The sequence below is a fragment of the Triplophysa dalaica genome, chromosome 5 (assembly GCF_015846415.1).
Source record: "Triplophysa dalaica isolate WHDGS20190420 chromosome 5, ASM1584641v1, whole genome shotgun sequence".
Taxonomy (NCBI): Eukaryota; Metazoa; Chordata; class Actinopteri; order Cypriniformes; family Nemacheilidae; genus Triplophysa; species Triplophysa dalaica.
In genome coordinates, this window is record NC_079546.1 from 24,083,044 (window position 1) to 24,102,332 (window position 19,289).

Sequence of the window (19,289 nt, forward strand, 5' to 3'; positions counted from 1 at the left end):
AAGCAGACTCTCTTTAAGACAACATAATGCGCTATCACATTCTGAAGTCCAATCCGTGGGCTTGAGCTTCCTGTAAGTTCCCCTTTGAATATCTCCCTTGGTTCCTCTTTTCCTCCTCTGCCCACCAGTAAGGGCGAAAAGCGGTTTTGCCAAAGTAGAACATCCAGGAATGAAGTGTTGGTAATATAAGATCATACCAAGAACTGATTTGATCCTCTGCACTGATGGAGTACATTTATCATCTTCCATAAGATCTGCCTTAGTCAGCTTCGAGATGACCTCGACTTTGGCAGGATCTACTGAAACTCCATCCCTGTCGATGATGTGACCCAGGAATTTTACAGAGGATCTCAGTAGATGGCACTTCTTAGGGCTCAACTTAAGATTGTACTGCCTCAGACGACTGAACACGACCTCTAGTCTTTCCAGCGCTTCCTGCTCATTCGGAGCAAACACCAACAGGTCATCAAGATAACACAACAAGCTGCTGAAGTTTAAGTCTCCGAAGATGCTTACCATCATCCGCATAAAAGAGGCTGGACTGTTGCATAGTCCTTGCGGCATCCTATTATATTCGTGCAGCCCTACAGGAGTTGTGAATGCAGTGTATTTCTTGTCCTCTTCAGCCATGGGGATGTTATAAAACCCTGACGTCAGGTCCATGGTGCTGAAGAGTGTGTTTCCGCCCAGAGCAGCTAAGCAGTCAGCCTGGTGTGGAAGTGGGTGTGCATCCTTTATTGTTCTGGCATTTAACCATCGGAAATCTGTGCCAGTCTCAGACTGCCATCCTTCTTCCACACCAGGACTAACGGAGAAGCGTACTCACTCACAGACTTCCTAATTATCCCTTGTTCTTCCATCTGGGACAAAACCTGCCGCAACTTTTGGTAGTGTGCAGGCGGCACTCTACGATAAGGGAGTCTGAATGGACGCTCATCCATTAGTCGTATGCGATGAACAAAACCCTTTACTTCTCCACAGTCCAATGCATGCTTAGAAAACACGTCGTTGTATCTCTCTAGCAACTGCACTAACTTCTCCTTTGTCACTTGGCTGACAGAAACAGACTGAATGTCAAGATCAACGAGGCCAACCATTTCCAATCTCTGTTTGAAATCAGCTGACAATTTAGGGGACTGCTGACCCTCCTCCGCGGACACTTCAGCTCGACTCAGCCCCTGGAAAAGTTCAAAATCTTCCATGGCAACACATGGGAACACATCTGCTAATTTGCGATTCCTCTTAAGGGTGACTGGCTTATCAGAAAAGTTAGTGACTTTTACAGGAACCCAGCGATCACCCCATAATGGCGTGACCACCCGCCCGACCATAATGTCTCTTGACACAGACCTTGAATTTGTAGGTTCCACTACCACTGTGCTCCCAGGTGACATAGGAGCGTTCTTTGGCAGCTTTCCCCAAACAAGATGTTCCTGCCTGGGTAAGAGAGTGACACACTGCTGTAGCTTGATTGTTCCCACCTTGTCTGGCAGCTCTGAACCCTTCCACCGACATGTGTTGGCCATTACATCCAGGAACTGTTCACATCCCGCCAGAGGCTCCACTGTATGATTAGAAACAAGTCTCCAAAAGTCACTGCTACCTTTCATGCGATGCGCAAGGAATTTTATGACATTTGTACCGATGATCAGATCATCCCGCTGGCCGGGTACAACGAGAATAGGCACTAGACAGCTCTCTCCATAAACTTTCAATTGGACCTCATACATGCATTTTGGTTTTGTAACCTTGCCACCACATCCGACTAAGATGACTTCCTCATGAAGTGGTGTGGGTGAAGGCAGTACATTTTCACTTAACATCCTCTTTTCCACTTTGTCACTAAAAGTGCAGGCCATGGAGCCTGTATCAAGCATTCCTTTTATTGAAAACACATCATTAATACTGACTGGTGCATAGAACAAATCGTCGAATGCCTCAACTGCCTGAACATTTTGTGCTATCACCTTAGTCCCAGTGGGAGCCTGTGCGCGTGCATTCTCATAAAAGTGGTGAAGATCAACACTCTCTAGGGGTTCTTCACTTATGCTCACGCATCCCCCTTCCAAACGTGAGCGATCTAGTTTAAACCTAATGGACCCCGGAATTGTGCTGGACCAGGTCTGGACCTGTCACTTGTACAATCCCTCTTACTGTGTCCAGGCTGAAAGCATGCAAAACACAGATGTTCTCGTCGACAATGTGTTACGGTAGAGTGATCATGAGATTGGCATACTCTACAGAGCTTGCTTTGGGGCTGGCGGGATGGCATTTGGGCATTTTGAGCGAGTGCACGATCAAGGAGATTAATCAGAGTTCTCATACAATTGTCATCCTGTACAGTGTGTGCATTACTGGCTCTGCTGCACTCACCTAGCTCTGGAGAGTCAACATCCTGTTCATCCTCATTGAATGTCTGAACGTGAGCGGTGACATGTCTTGTAACAGGGTGACGCTTTGGCTTGACTGACATCTGCTCTTTTAACTCTGTGTGGTACCGGTCAAGCTGTTCTTGGATTTCCTGTGCGGTCCACTTTTCTGGAGCTTTGAAACGGAAAACTGCAGCAAGAGTGGAATCAGGGCAGTATTTCACGAACATCATTGCAGCTTCTTGGCATGGATCTTCCATTCGTCGCCCAAGTCTCTTTAAAGCTTCCTCTGCAAAATCCACTGCTTTGTTCAAACGCACCCAGTACTCGACAGGATCCTCTCCTGCTAATGAAACAGTTCCATAGAAATCAGCCAAGGGCATACATGAGTAATTAACATCGCTAAAATGTTGTTTCAGGATGTCGATGATAACCCTTGGGTTTTCAACTGGGTTCAAAGCTGGATTACAGCGAAGAGTGACTTTGACGAAATCTTTAGCTTTGCCCATCAATCTGCTTATAATCTCTTGATGCTGCTCTGCTAATGGTATTCCTCTCTTTCTCAAATATGTGTCCATCAGCTCCTCCCACTCACGCACACCAAGCTTGTCTGATGCATCACCACGGTAGACTGGGGGCTCTTTTGCTTCACTTTGCACAACCAATCTCACTCCAGTCAAGTTAAGTGAAGGGATGTCTGAGAATGTCTTACTGGTACCTAACCCCTGTGTCTGTGCACCCTTATTCTCTCCTCCACCATAACTAGCCTCTTTTTGAGATGCTAACATGGTTTGCCCCACTTGTTGAGCAATATGTGCTATCAAACTTTGCCAATTTGGATCTGCTATGTCTGGAACAGCTAAGGGCACAGTATCATGATCAGGCACACGCGTGGAGCTTAACACAGGAGGTGTTCTGTTCACATTACGCTGTCTCACAATTGGGGTTTCACTAAAAAATCTTCCCCTCCCAAGACCTAACCCCGTAATTGTCTCATAAGCATCAACTTCATCATCTTTTAAACTAAATGCCATGTTTACACTTTAAGATTAATTTTCAAACAGAATAAACAATTGCAAAATATCAGAAAACGTGAGAAAAATAAATCACTTAAATGGGAAAATGCATAATTCGATTTAAGAAATATCAAATGTCCGTTGTATTCTCACAGTTCTTTTATCAACAAAACTGAACCTCAATGCAGCGTCCCTCGGCGACCCAACTGACGTTGATCCTGAAGCAAATCTTCTGATCCGGGTCACGGCACCAATGTAACCGGTCTGCAACTGACCGCTGTTACGCTACTGTCTCTGCGTTGTGTAATAGAAGGACCAGGACACTGTTACTGCGGTTCACCAGACCAGGGATGTTTATTAATAGTCGCTCACACCCAACATGGACTGATCACCATCTGTGAATCAACATCAACAAAGATGACAAACTGCTTGTGAAGATCTCATCATTACATCACCTCTCTCCACCGCATGCAATGCAAACTTCATTAACAATCAAAAATAATACACATAACATTGAAAGATGTGGAATACCTGTGAATCAACATCAACAAAGATGACAAACTGCTTGTGAAGATCTCATCATTACATCACCTATATGATACAACACTAGTTAGCTGATTAATGACTCAAAGCCCTGTTAATGCATATCATAAGGCCCACACAATATATCTCCACATTATTGATCCACTCACACATATAACATGCAAAAGAACACAATACACAGTCTCTGTACTGTTCACAAAAGGGATATCAACACGATTAACATACTTTTCAATCTATGAGCAAATTAAGTTTGTAGAGCTCTGAAAAACGCTTACCTCTCTCCACCGCATGCAATGCAAACTGAAGAGAGGCGCGCACACACTTCAAAATGGCACCACAAGAGCGGCAGAAGAAAATATCAAAATAAAAGTCTCTGGAGAATAAATCGTAAAGATCAACATATATTGCTCAGAGAAAAACGGAAATACATCAGTAATAAAATAATAAGGATTTTAGTGAAAAAGCAACAATACATTAAACTTGTATTGTATTTATTATAACTCGTTACAGTTGCATGAAGTCTTGAGAGCTCCAGAAACATATTGATCAGAAGATAAAAATATAAGTTATCAACATAAAATGTAAAAATGATACTCCAAAACTTCTGCCTGTACTGTATTTAGTGGAGGGGTAAAAGGATCACATCATGTTGTCAGTCACTCTCTCTCCTGAACTTCTCGTCTAATAGAAATATATAAGTGTGATTATCTGTCTATAACTGGCGCTACAGAAAGATCACAGAAATAATCAAATAATAATCTAGACTGTCACACACTCATATTTACAATAACGTAATGCAAACTCAAAAATGTTTAGTGGATGTAGAGGCAGAAGTGTAATGAGATATACAGTTGTCACTAAAAGCAGTAGGGGCGTAACGATACATCAATGCCACTGTTCAGTTCTTGTAACAGTTTTGTTACCACTGTTCGGTTCGATACGGTTTGATTTGATGTGATGGCACAAGCAATGCTACTCAAGGAATCGTTTTAACTTCACTTGAACTTTATAGATTATTTTAGAGCCGGAAATGTAGTACAATCATTTAAATTCCCTTTACCAGTCCTTAATTTGATAGCACCAGAGTCCTGGGGTGAGGAAAGAAAAAATAACATTAAGTTAAGTTTTTGAAAGTCTATCAAGCTATAATAAAGATGAGAAGTGACACTAAATAATGTGGAAGTAGATTTCTTATGACTGATTTGAATGTCCTGGTTCATAAATACAAAGATACTGTGATAAAATAAATAGGCAATTGTCTTTGTTCACTTAGACATCATAAAAACCTAAACAATGGTGAGGTTTATAGTCTGAATCTTGATGTTTAATTGAGTCAACAAACTAACACATATTTTTTAAATGAGATCATACTGTGTTTTAGTGCCACGGTTTAATTTTCACACAATTTACACACATTAAGAACACACTCCTGAGCAATTATTTTAATATTCACACAAAGATTACAGTCACCAACCGCTTGATCCTGATGGCTCTTAGTTTTCATTGGCTCAACAAATGTATTTTAACACACTGTTACAACAGACAATGTAAACTTATCATTAAAATACAGTCAAAGTCAAGAGCCCAACTAAAGCATACACCAGTACCAATAATTGTGGTTTGTTGAAATGTGTAATTTTAGATTTGACCCAAGCCATACATATCGTTTGAAAAAAACTAATAAAAATTGCTTGTAACAAGTTGACGTAATTTTTTTTACCAAAGTTTTACTTTTTTCATTGCACGACTACGAGAGCGATGTTGCATTATTACATGTGTCTATTTTTTATGAGTTTGATCTAAAGTGTATTTATGAAAATTACTTGAATGTGATGCATATTAATTAAATTGGGCTTAACACGTAATGATCATGTTTCATATTAATTATAACACATTTTATTTATTAATATAATTATATAAAATGTACGTCTTGCAAACTTGAATCACATTCATTTTACTACTTTATTTAGGTTAAAAATATGTAATCCAAATGGATGTAAATTTTACATGAAATCCAAATACATAAATCTTATGTATATGCCGAAATACTTTTTTGAGTGGCGCAAATGTCTCATACAACCGGGTAGACCTCAAGAGAGTTTAGTGATTATTCTTCATGAAAGCTGCAATGACACACGTTTGGCTTCTTTCAACAGCGACTTAGAAATAAATAGTATTTATTGTGATGTTTAACGTTTTGTATGCTATGCAGTATTGTTAGAGAGCTTTATACAATAGTTTAAACACATGTTTCCTGCATTAGCTTCACATGCGTACAATACTCACAACACATATCCTTATGTTTGCTGTTTTGTACCCTAGCCGGAGACATTCTTGTATTCTGCATATTTATTTCAGTTGAGAGATTGAGCGCCTCACTCATCTGCTCTTTTGGTCCTTCACCTCTTACCCACGAATTACGTCTTTGGGGACGGGGCACTGATAGATAATTGAATAGTTGAAGGAGGGGAGACGGAAATGTATTATTTACATTTAGGCATTTGGCAGGCGCTTTTATCCAAAGCGACTTACATTACTTTATCCTATACATTTTACCTAAGTATTTGCAATCCCCTGGGATTGAACTCACAACCTTGCGTTGTTAACGCAATGCTCTTACAACTGAGCTACAGGAAAGCCATTTCTGCGCAGATATCACTTGTTACAGGATATGTTATATCCGTCAATATATTTGCATTCTGGCCATTAAAAAATCACTTTCATTACATTATTGAGTGTGATCAACAGTTGCTTCAGCTTGCGAAGTGATGCATGTGATGGGGGTTCTTGGCACACCATGGGTTTTCGCGGGTCGTGTCAAGGGAGGTGTATCGCAGATCATTCTGTTCGAATATCGTTTCACCCCTAGAAAGAAGAAGCTCCACCCACACACCCTTTTACATTTACACACTTGGCAGATGCTTTTATACAAAGCCACTATACAGTGCATTCAAGCTAGACATTATTTGTGTATTGTATGTGTGTTCTCTGGGTGACAAACCCACAACCTTTAGCAATACTAATGCAATCTGCTACCACTGAGCCATCTAACCAACATCTCAATAAAGACTTTGAACAAAACTAAATGTTGTGATTTTTTAATATGATGACTAAAAGAAAGTGAAACTAAACATTAACTCGGTAATCAACAGTGGCATCCTTTACATAAGGCAGAGCTCCTCTTTTAGTGAAAACTCATCTTTAGCTTCACGTCAACCATCCGCTACAAGGTTTTCATTCCTCATATGAGTTGTGATGGGTCTCGCACAGAAATACCTTATCAACTAGGCTTTATCCTTTATACCTTGGGAAGATTCCTATAGTGGAGATTTCTACTTATATAGTATATTGCGAACTATACAGTATCACCTATCCCTATGAAATATACACTGAAAAGACAAAAATATCAAATAGCAATTATTAAGAGCGCAACTGATTTTTACGGAAAGATTCCTGGCAGCTGAGGTTGCCAGTAAAATTCAGTAAAAAATACAGGAAAAGAAAATAAACAGCTTTGTAGTTTAAAACTTCAGGGCATTAACTTCAAGCTGTTATTAACTAGTGATGGGCCGTTATCGGTGTTAACGTGCTGCATTAACGTGAGACTAACGTGAAACGATAAAAAAAATGTCGGCGTTAATCTATTCTCAAAGTTGGGTTGAAAGCTATGATGACTTTCACCTTGATATTTTTTCAACTTGTGTGATTCGCGTCATTCGCGCCGCATGTAGGTCTATCGCGTCTTTGCATTGACTTAACATGTAAATCACTCGAGCTTGACGCGCCATTCGCGTTTGGTCTGAACACAACATAGCGTTACTGTAAAATAACCACATCAAACGTGACGTGCTAACATGGATGCAGCTATGAAGCCGCCGGGTTCTTTTTAAGAATCTTCCCAATGGAAACATTGACAAGACTAAGGTTGTTTGCACCTTGTGCAATGCGGAATTGGTTTACTGTAGGAGCTCTTCCAGTCTCAAGTACCACCTAAACGCAAAGCATCTCTTAGTTAATGCGGAAGTAAACACAAGTACATTTTATTGAACATAATTTATTTTCATCACCAATTATCATAGTAGAACAGCTTTCTCAAGCAGTTTGTGATGCATTTTGGAAACAGGAGATGAGCCCCTGGTCTAATGCGCCACCTGGCTTGAGACACCCGTTCTCAAAGACTTACTTTTAGTCATTATTTTGGTAGCACACATATTCTGTGAGCCATTTTAATCTAGATTCATCTAGATGAATTCCAAAATCCTAGATTAAACTTGGTCAAAATACATAAAAGTGGAAACATAACATTTACTTCTAATAATAATTTATTTCTTTGCAGTTTATTATTAAAAAGATCAAAGTTACTTTTAAATAGGGCAGGGAGGATTGATCCTGAAATATCGATAATTCCGATGCTGAGGTTGTAGGATCGATCCTAACACTAAAACATCGATGCTAATGTGTTTTTACTACAGATTTTATTTATTTACAAATTTAGCTAATAATTGTATAATAAAGAAGAACTATTTATTTCCACTATTGTAGTCCATCACATGTCCATCACATGTCTGCTATCACGTGACTCCGCGGCACCAACCGCAAACATGGAGACGCAGCTGCAGCCAGTGAAAATAATAAAAACTGCGACCTGCAATGTGTGGCAGTGGGCCTTTGGGGGTAGAAAGCCAAATATTAAAAGTACTTTATTATTTAAACACTTTATTGACTTTGTTTCTCAAACATTTGTGTGCACTTTGTTTATAAATTCACTTAAAAATGTAATGAAAGGGAAATTTAATCCGTAATATTATTGTGTCTAAACACTGAACAAAATGGAAAAGCAGTTTTAAAAGCTTTGTTACTCATTAATAATTTTGTGCACTTAGTTTTTTTAAAACTAGAGAAGTAGTTCTAGGATAAGGACAAATTGTTTTGTTATATATCAGTTTTCTGTTTGTGACAGATGTTAATGAATACTTGTATATACTAATATTAATGTATTTCACTAATAATCATTCTTTTCAATTTTTACTCTATTACTTTGTGATAATTTGTCCACAAAAAAACATTGTAGTTTAGTTTTGTATTTTATTTTTGTATCTGCATTGCGTGATGACGTCATTTCGGGTAAACTCGTGCTGCGTCCTCAGATCGCTTTGAGCGTGCTGAGGAGAGGTAAGCAGTTAGCGGTGCTTTCTCAGCACATGTTTGTAAAAGCTTATTAAAGTTTGATTAAGCCAACGGCATGTAGTAATATTGTTGTTCACAGTATTATGGATGTATTAGAAAGTGTTTTGTGAATGGATGGATTGTATTAATGATTTTATTAACGAGTACAGCGGTTTGAGTATGTGTGTGTGCGTCAACAGAACGTTGTGACTAACAGATAAAATAACTGTTCTTAATCTGTTTAGGTGAAAAGTCACAGACGTAACATCTATTCATACTGTACTCTCTTTAATCCATCCAGGCCTCATAATAAAATCTCCGTCAGCAACAGTTCCAGTTGTTTTTTTTGTATTCTGTTACACAACACAGAGTGGTAATAAGCAGCAAGAACCAGCCAGTTACATGTTGCATTTTCCGATAATAATTTGGTGTAAAGTTCATGCTTTCAAATTCTATTAAAGGAATACATAACTAAATAAATATATTTATTTGGTTTAAATTATGTCCCGTGTTTTAACATCTACATGATAAATTAGCCTATAGGCACATTAAGAGTACAAATAACAAAATATTTCAGTGGTGATGAAAATGTATTAAGATTAAGCAAATGAATGATGCATTCAGCTGATAAATCATCACATTTCATCCACAGGAAAGTAAATGTAAATTCAAGTGAATGCTTCTAAAAGTATCGATATCGGCAATACTGGCCCTGCATTTACTTGGTATCGGATTGGTCCCAAATTTTACAGTATCGGCCACCCCTACTTTTAAACAAAGCAACATGCAGCATGACATTAGCATCTCACTGCCTGATCTTGACTTAAACACAGACTCCACTCCTCAGTATAGTGAAATGTAGATGTGTTTTGTTATTATTTGACTCAGTGAGGTGAAAAATTTTGTGAAGGAAAACATTTTTTACGATTACAATATTAGAAATATCCCCTGAATAATTTCGACATCAAGAATCAGCTCATGAAACTCAACAGTGGTGACACTCAACAAAAGAAAGCTTCATGCGTCTATGCATTGTGGGTAACAGCCTAGAACAGAACTCCTCCATGACTCCCAGCATGCATTGCACATGAAGAAAAGATAAAACTCAACTTTGTCACCATTGTTGAGATTCATAAGCTGATTCTCGATGTCTGGAAGTTTAAACTGTAAAAAAGTTTTGAACTTTTAGATTTCTGCTGTTTCCATCTAAGCTGTCAAAACAGAGACTAATCTAGGGACACATACGTCTAATACATAACACACCAGCACTCAAAATTGTGCAAATTTTCCCAACAACAAGAAACAAGATGACTTTTTCTTTTCTTGGTAGCTGTATAAGCTTTGATGTGTTACCATGTAAAGTATTTTTATTTTTATAAATACGCACTACTTCAGAATATAACACATTTACTGTGTTAATCTATCCAGGGGCATTTAAAAAAATGCACACTATGTGTGTAGAAATATACACAACATGTGTGATTATGCTAAAAACAGTGATGCGTGTTGTTTATTGACACATCTGTTTCTGCAGTTTACATTCAACTTAAATGTTGAGTGTACATAAGATATTAAGTTTACCTGTGCCCAACTAATCCGTTTAATCAGACTAGTTCATGAAACAAATAATTCTAAGTTGTATGAGTTGCATGGAAACCCACCCACCGAGCCTCACTAGCACCTGTCACTTATCTTACACCCCTGTATAAATGTGTCAGGAAACCCCACCAACACAATGAGCACAGGTGACCATCATGCCCATTGACTGACGAGATACTGCTTCCCTTTTCTGGGTCCAGAATTTTTGAGGTAAGTGCTAATTGATATTAAACTCTTTGCAAGTCCCTTTGGATAAAAGTTTCTGCTAAATGTAAATGTGAATGGTCGGATTTGCAGATGAATCTATATAATCTATATATGAACTATAGTTCATCCGGCAAAAAATCAGACTGATAATTTTTCCAGATTGCATTTGTTCCAGACGCAACAGGGAAGGCAGTGTGGAAGGTCTGCTACTGTTCTGCCTAACATATTCACAAGTTTGCCTAAGCAAATTATAATTAAATAAAATAATTCTCCCCTTGATAGGGGCACGTGCATAGAGCTAAGAAACGGCCCTATCCCGAGATCACCCCAAAAGCGCAAAACAAATGCTGGACAGCAGCTGGGTAGCTCATCCTCCCTCCATAAATGCGAGACTTGGGGCTTCCTGGATGATTACTTGTGTTGGCCTTGGGGGTCGCGCAGACCCTAATGGTGTGAGTGGTCCAGTGGCGGTTAGGTTGGTGATGTAGGATTTTTGAAGCATCGGAATGGAGACATCGTGCCATCTCTTGCGGAGCGAAAGTCGCTGAGTGGGTGGTGGTGTGAATTCCTGCTTAGATGAAAGTCTTCCTGAAATATGGCTGGTGAGGGGTGGAGTGTAAAGGGGCATGCCCCAGGATGGGCAACCTTGTCGTAGTGATCAGGAGTTCTGGAAATTGGTTCTGCTGCGGCAGAGCACAGGATGGAAACATGGGTCATGTGGGGACGTTCTCTGCAGCGAAAATGGCCTCTAGGGGCTAGAGGTGAGTCTCCTGTGGCAGAGTAAGGGGAGAAGCACGGGCCGCAGCGGGGGGACGCTGCTGCGATACTGGCTTCGTGGAGCTATGAGGGGGTCTGTTATGGCAGAGCTACAGATGGAAGTGTGGTCCCCTATGGGATGATGGCTTCGGCGATACTGGCTTCCAGGGGCTAAGGTATATGACTTCAGTTGTTTTGCTTATAGTCAATATGTCTCATGTACAGCTGCTTTTAACAATGGAAATTGTAAAAAGCGCTCAATAAATAAAGTTGAGTTCTGTAGAGGCGGTGTCTGCTGCAGAAGAGCACAAGCTGGAAGCACGGACCCCTTTTGGGGGCGGTTGCTGCGGCGATACTGGCTTCGGTATAGTCTGATGCGGCAGAGCACAACATGGAAGCACGGACCCCTGCGGGATCGGTCTCTGCGACGATACTGGCTTCTGTAGAGCCATCTTCTGATGACGAGAGAGGCTGCATCAGACTTGTGAGCTGAGGGGGACAGTTGTTAGAGAGAATCTAACAGATTGCCTCTGACAACATATTGAAGATCTTTGAGCTTCTTCTGCATCCAAAGGTAAGGCGTACGGAAAAATATAATTTCTCACGCCAACGGATGCAGAAAAGGTGCCAAAAATGTGGGTGTATCGGCATGATTTTGAATGCGGAGACGGTCAACTGCCCGATGGCTACCCGATGGCTGGGATGGCTGTATGCGCAGAACCATACGATGACGTTGGCGAGTGGAGAAGATGCCTGGTTGGGCGTGGCATGTTGTGAAGACCAACGAAGCTGACGGCCTCGTAGGACAGCCTCGCGCTTGTTGGCTGCATCCACACCGGGACTGGAGTGCTGAAGAGAGCTCGAATGTGCAGGAGAATACTCTGTGTTAGGGTTGTTGCTGGCGACTGATTTTGGTGTCTCTGACATGTTGTATCACTTGTAGAGGAGATAAGATTCTGGTCTTATTTATGAGGAGGCTCCGGCTTCTCTGGAACTTTGTTAATCAAACATCATGTAGTAGTGCGCCCACTACTAGCGAAGTTAAAACTAACACCATTACCGCCGTGTGCTGATTGTATTGACACGTGATATGATCCTACGCGCTACAGGGATCAGATGATACATCGCAACTGAGGATACATCACACGTGGATGTAAAACCATGTAAAAAGGTACAGTACATAATGTAATTTAGCAATCGTGCACCCGAGAGAAAAGTTCAAACTGTTAAGGTCTGGTTTCAACTTATTTTTATCACCATTGAAATACATCATTTTTTATTTTGATTAGATTAACAAATGTGTTTTGAAGGCAGTATGAGAAATCACACGGCTAGACAGCACGGTCGTTTTTTTAAGCGCATTTATGTAATACTTTTGTCATACGGTTTAGGGTACGCAGTTTTACAAAGTGTGGCGTGTCTGGCACAAACTGCACACATAGACACATCTTCCTTATACAGCCAAGCTTTGCAGTTTTAAAGTGAAGCTTGATTGTAAACAGCAAAACTTTCAGTGTTAAATGAGCACTGTTAGTGTTTATATAATTCTCACTCAGAGTGTTAAAAAGTAACACTAAATAGAGTTAAAGTTAATGAGGTAATTAAGATGAACATTGTTTAGTGTTTCCTTTAGTTTGGCTCTTAAACTTAATATCTATTTTTAATTTGCTATAATAGTGTGTTTTAGAGGCACATTGTTGAGATTCTTAAACTAATTCTGGATTGCAGCATTTAGCTTTCTTTTGTTAACCGTCACCATTGTTGAGATTCGTACACTGATTCTATTTTTCTCATATATTAAGAGTGTACTTTCATTATAAAATATATCACTGTGGTGCTGTATCTCAAGGCCAGGAACTCAAAATGAAGTCTGAAAATTATAAAACGCACCTCATTAACTTTAACTCTGATTCAGTGTTGATTTTTAACACTCTGAGTGACAATTATATAAACAGTAACAGTGTTAATTTAACGCTGGAGGTTTTGCTGTGTATTTTTATCTTGATGTTATATTCAATAAAATAGTTATATTAAAGTGAAGCACATCTTTACTCAACGCGAGCTTCTCACGATTTCCTTCTACAATTACAAGATCTGAAGTTATAAGTGAGGCTAGTCTGATCTGTAAAGTGCGCGGTTTAATGGAATTGTATGATTGTTCCACACAGCGAAGCATAGTCAAACAGACATTAACTGCAGCATGCTGATAAACTTATTCTTAAGGTAAAATTATAATTATTTAAATTTGTTATAATAATTCAATATATTACTGTTTTTAATTGTTTGACATTTTTAACTTTTGACTGTTTACCTGTAATATTTTAACTCCTATTTTTTATATTTTTAGACGGCAAAGGCTTTGAGAAAGTAACAGTGTGGGAGTATTTTACTGAAGTGTCACCAGGAAAGGCACAGTGTAATATATGTGACATATATTGTTGATATTATTCATATTTACTAATATGTGTTAATATGTATTAATATTTACTTTCTACTTCAAAGTCAAAGTATTTGTTAATTCTGTGTTCTAATTTTGTAAAAAAGGTCAACACAACCTAGTTGTGCTATGTTTGATCTCAGTGAATGAGAAGTTAGTTGTTATGACAGTTGTGGTTGAATTCAGTGAATGGTCAGAACTATCAGTAAATTTATCTGTTATCTGCAGTTAGTGCCCAACATACCCAGTCAACACGATGTTGTCACATTGATCTCACAGTGATGTCACCATGAGTTTACAGATTACTCACGATGAGGTGAAAATGTAACCTCACATCAAACTCACTGTGATGTCAAACTGTGATGTTAGAGGTTTAGATGTGACTGGTTTGTCATTTGAAGTCATCATTATGTTGAAGAGTGTTTGCTTTAGTTGAGCTCTTGACTCTACATTTTGACCTCATCGTGAGTATTCTGTAAACTCATGGTGACATCACTGTGAGATCAATGTGACTCTAAGCATGGGAAATACTTTATTAAAACATACCTTTTAACCCCCCCAAAAAACAATAATTATCCAGAGAAATGTAAGGTTTATGAAACATTCGATCAAATGTATATTTTTAAGTAAACTTATTTTCACTTAAATAGGAAAACATATAACAGGTTCGATACATGTAACCTTTTAAGAAAAAACGTGAAGTTCTGTTATGGCTTTTGGAGCAAGGGCACCGCCATCTTGCAGTGCCACGCATGGGGGTAAATCTCATTTAACAGTAAGGGGGACAGTACACACAAAATTTTTGAAGGGGACACAAATAATACAGCCAAAAGTGTACTTACTACGACACAAGGCGATAATATGGATTAGGTTCATAGGTTTATCATGCAGACTTCATGTTAACAATGAGTCACTTGTTATCCTGATTTATACTGCAACATCGTCTGAAAAAGCCACCGTACATCTACATTAATGAGTGGTTGCCTCCTCCAGCAAACTTTCTTCATGTTTGTGTACCCAAACAAACAGTCAGTAACAGTGAAAGATGCTTAAATTCTTTGTACTCGTTGATGAATTGGCCGAGTTTCAGTAAACTGAATGTTTAGCTTAACTGCCGCACACATAATGCACACAATAGATGCTGAGAAACAACCTTCTCACACTGAATGAAAGCTGTGCACCTTTAGTGGACGCTAGATATAGTGCCACAAAATTAGATATAGATATAGTCACAAAATTGTAACTGGTATGTGTGCGGCTGTGTGTGACACGAGACCTGAATGGCAGGATGGGTGGCTAATTGTGGCCGTTAATGTTCACATCATGCCAGATCGCCAAAAATAAAACAAAGCATGAGAAACGGCTTTGGACAATCCTTGGATGGAGGGGGACGTGTCACCTCCGTCCCCCTGGGATTTACGGCCATGGGCCACGGCATGTGACGGCCCAGGGTTGGTTGTGTTGCCTTATAAAGCAGGGGACAGAACCAGGGAAGGATACTGGAAACCACATAACACCAGCCAAATGACAAGACAAAAGTGGGGCATTACTGCAGTGCTCCTGGTTGTAAAAAAATATTTGTATAGCCTTAAAGCTAATGTTTATATATATATATATATATATATATATATATATATATATATGTCTAATCTTTTATTTGATGATTACTTCTGGCATTCTCTACTAATGAACTCAGTTCATCCTGATTAGGCTTCATTCATGTTAGAGAGGCGTGTAAATGTGCTGCTAGTGATGTATGTGTTTGGACGAGCATTGTGACGATTTATGTTTCTGCTCGGTGCTCAAACTGATAGGTTTGACAACCTCATGTAAGATGTTGGAGGGCTAAACTTTCCGAGAGCAATGTGCAAAGTTTTTTTTTGTGTTTTAGAACTTCACCACTAACATCCGTGAACAGAAAATGACATATTGAGTTGCACAGACTGAACGGCATTCAAAGCGAGAGAGATTGAAGATCAAACTGCTCCATAAGCTTTTGAATCATTCTCGCAGTGCTTTGATGTCATATGCCAATAGATATACGTGGTGAAGCAAACACACCAAAACACAAGATCAAATAAAAGGAGAGGGCACTCGCTGGAGAGCCTTAGTAAGGAAAATATGAAATATATTCACTTCCACTCTAATGACAGAAACTAAAATGAATTACATTGAACTCCTTAACTCTATTTATTATGAAGAAAAGTTTGTGTCAGGGATAAAATCAGTCTTAGAGAATTTTTGTTATCAATTTATCCAATCATCATTATTTCTTTGCCCAAAATGTACACTGCTTGGACTGTTTCAAAATAAGAAAAAATAAATACTTCCAATAATTTCTACACGGTACTATGTGTTAAAAAGCCTAATTATGAACACAAATGATTAACGACAAACCTTGTATTTTACCTCTGATAGAAACACACCGCGTATTTAGGCCTTTAAACTCACACAGAATTTCACGCCTACAATATCTTTGGTTAAGTGTGGTGAATATAAGCAGCTTTTAAGTTTTGTCATGCATTTAGCCGAGTATTGAAACTAAGTTTAAACATTCTACTTCACATCGTTTCTGCTCTTTGGGAAAGTATGGCTCTAGTCCAACTGGCCAATCAAATCTGTTATTTGACTTTCAGTGACATGTTTTTTATTCATTTATTTGTATTGGTATTTTACTAGACAAAACAGATATACATTGATACGATCCCAATTAAGTGACATGCGTTGTATAATAATTATTATTATTATGACAACATTTATCCCATTATTTTTTTGTTTGAAAATAAACATTTAATTTAATTTTTGAAAAGTTATCTATATCTATATATAAATATATATTTATATATATATATTTGTGTTTATATTTATGCTTAAGTTATGCCATAAAACAACGACATCTGCTGACAGACACAATGCTGTGTTGTCACAGGAACATGCCAGCTAAAGATAACGAGGAAATGGCGTTGTTCCTTTTGCCAACTGCATTCTAAACGTCTATATAATTGCACACACATGCCCTTCTCACTCCAAAATGTACAATCTGATGGATTTGCCCTTCGAAGGAAGTAGGGCATAGGAATGATCATTTCATGTGGAATTTTCCTCTCGACGGCTCGTGTTGGTTCGGTACAAATAATCGCTACGTTACACCCTTAATATATATATAACCCTGAATGCAGTTTTCAATGTAGATTTCAGTAATGCATTGATGTTTTAATAGAAAACACAGCAAATCCTCAGAATATATTTCTGTTCTCTGGGAATGAATGATGTTTTGTGTTGCATGAACATGTAAATAAACTCTTACCATGAATTTGTTCAGGCCCTTCCGCCATCTTTATAACAGACACAGATCACAACAAGCCCAGAAAAATGCTTTGCTGACAAACAAATAATACAGCCGATTATACAAGAAAATCTCTGTAAGTAGGCTATGCTAGCTTTAACGATTTCTCAATAGATAACAGCGTTGACGTCGAAGATTGCTGCAGGAAATCTCATGGATACGTGCTGCTGTCCGGAGCTTTCTGTATCCATAATTTTCACTTTCAGTTCTTCACAGTAAAAATGCACCTCCCCCATTACAGCTGCTGTTGTCCAATCAAAACCTTTTTTACACAACCAAGACAGAGTTCGAGAAAAACAAGCAACAATCTTGTACACAGCCAGTAGATGGCACAAGAGAAATATTACTTCAAGAAATTTAGTTTTTGGATTGATCCTGAGTGTTTTCAATTCGCTTAGAAAACGAAAAAGATAAATCCTAACATAAAAATACTGAAACTAAGGGATTTTACTTAGTTACATATTATGTTTAAAATCATCTTAGATTAATAATAATTATTAACCAAGAAGTAATGTTTTTCTGGCTCAGATCTGATCCACACACTGTTGAACTTTGAGTAAACATAACTCTTGTAATGTTTATGTAATACATGTAGAAGATCTTTATAATATATGTTTGTCTCAAAACAACTGAATCTTATGAGGGGCCGTTTAGGCCATAATTATTGAAATGACTCTTACAAACACTAGTGAAATAAAAACATCGATCGAACTTAGTGAAATTCATTCACACGTATTACTGAAATGACTCTTACAAACACTAGTGAAATAAAAACATCGATCGAACTTAGTGAAATTCATTCACACGTATTACTGAAATGACTCTTACAAACACTAGTGAAATAAAAACATCGATCGAACTTAGTGAAATTCATTCACACGTATTACTGAAATGACTCTTACAAACACTAGTGAAATAAAAACATCGATCGAACTTAGTGAAATTCATTCACACGTATTACTGAAATGACTCTTACAAACACTAGTGAAATAAAAACATCGATCGAACTTAGTGAAATTCATTCACACGTATTACTGAAATACCTCTTACAAACACTAGTGAAATAAAAACATCGATCGAACTTAGTGAAATTCATTCACACGTATTACTGAAATACCTCTTACAAACACTAGTGAAATAAAAACATCGATCGAACTTAGTGAAATTCATTCACACGTATTACTGAAATGACTCTTACAAACACTAGTGAAATAAAAACATCGATCTAACTTAGTGAAATTCATTCACACGTATTACTGAAATACCTCTTACAAACACTAGTGAAATAAAAACATCGATCGAACTTAGTGAAATTCATTCACACGTATTACTGAAATGACTCTTACAAACACTAGTGAAATAAAAACATCGATCGAACTTAGTGAAATTCATTCACACGTATTACTGAAATGACTCTTACAAACACTAGTGAAATAAAAACATCGATCGAACTTAGTGAAATTCATTCACACGTATTACTGAAATGACTCTTACAAACACTAGTGAAATAAAAACATCGATCGAACTTAGTGAAATTCATTCACACGTATTACTGAAATACCTCTTACAAACACTAGTGAAATAAAAACATCGATCGAACTTAGTGAAATTCATTCACACGTATTACTGAAATACCTCTTACAAACACTAGTGAAATAAAAACATCGATCGAACTTAGTGAAATTCATTCACACGTATTACTGAAATACCTCTTACAAACACTAGTGAAATAAAAACATCGATCGAACTTAGTGAAATTCATTCACACGTATTACTGAAATGACTCTTACAAACACTAGTGAAATAAAAACATCGATCGAACTTAGTGAAATTCATTCACACGTATTACT

The 19,289-nt window shown here is 38.2% G+C and overlaps 1 protein-coding gene across 5 annotated transcripts in view; it reads right to left on the minus strand.

The window, feature by feature from the left end:
* The window catches only part of LOC130420862 (GTPase IMAP family member 4-like), a 30,254-nt gene extending 12,623 nt beyond the window's left edge, over positions 1-17,631 (minus strand). The window contains exons 1-2 of one of the 5 annotated variants that reach the window (XM_056748368.1): positions 17,401-17,631; positions 2,374-3,780 (exon numbers count right to left, since the gene is read on the minus strand). In XM_056748368.1, the coding sequence (XP_056604346.1) occupies positions 2,374-3,403 (1,030 nt within the window). In that variant the 5' untranslated portion in view covers positions 3,404-3,780; positions 17,401-17,631. Of the gene's footprint in view, positions 1-2,373; positions 5,490-17,400 lie in introns of those variants that run through there. The other 4 variants (XM_056748366.1, XM_056748365.1, XM_056748367.1 and 1 more) reach the window with 4 other exon arrangements.
* Positions 17,632-19,289: the final 1,658 nt, after the last annotated feature.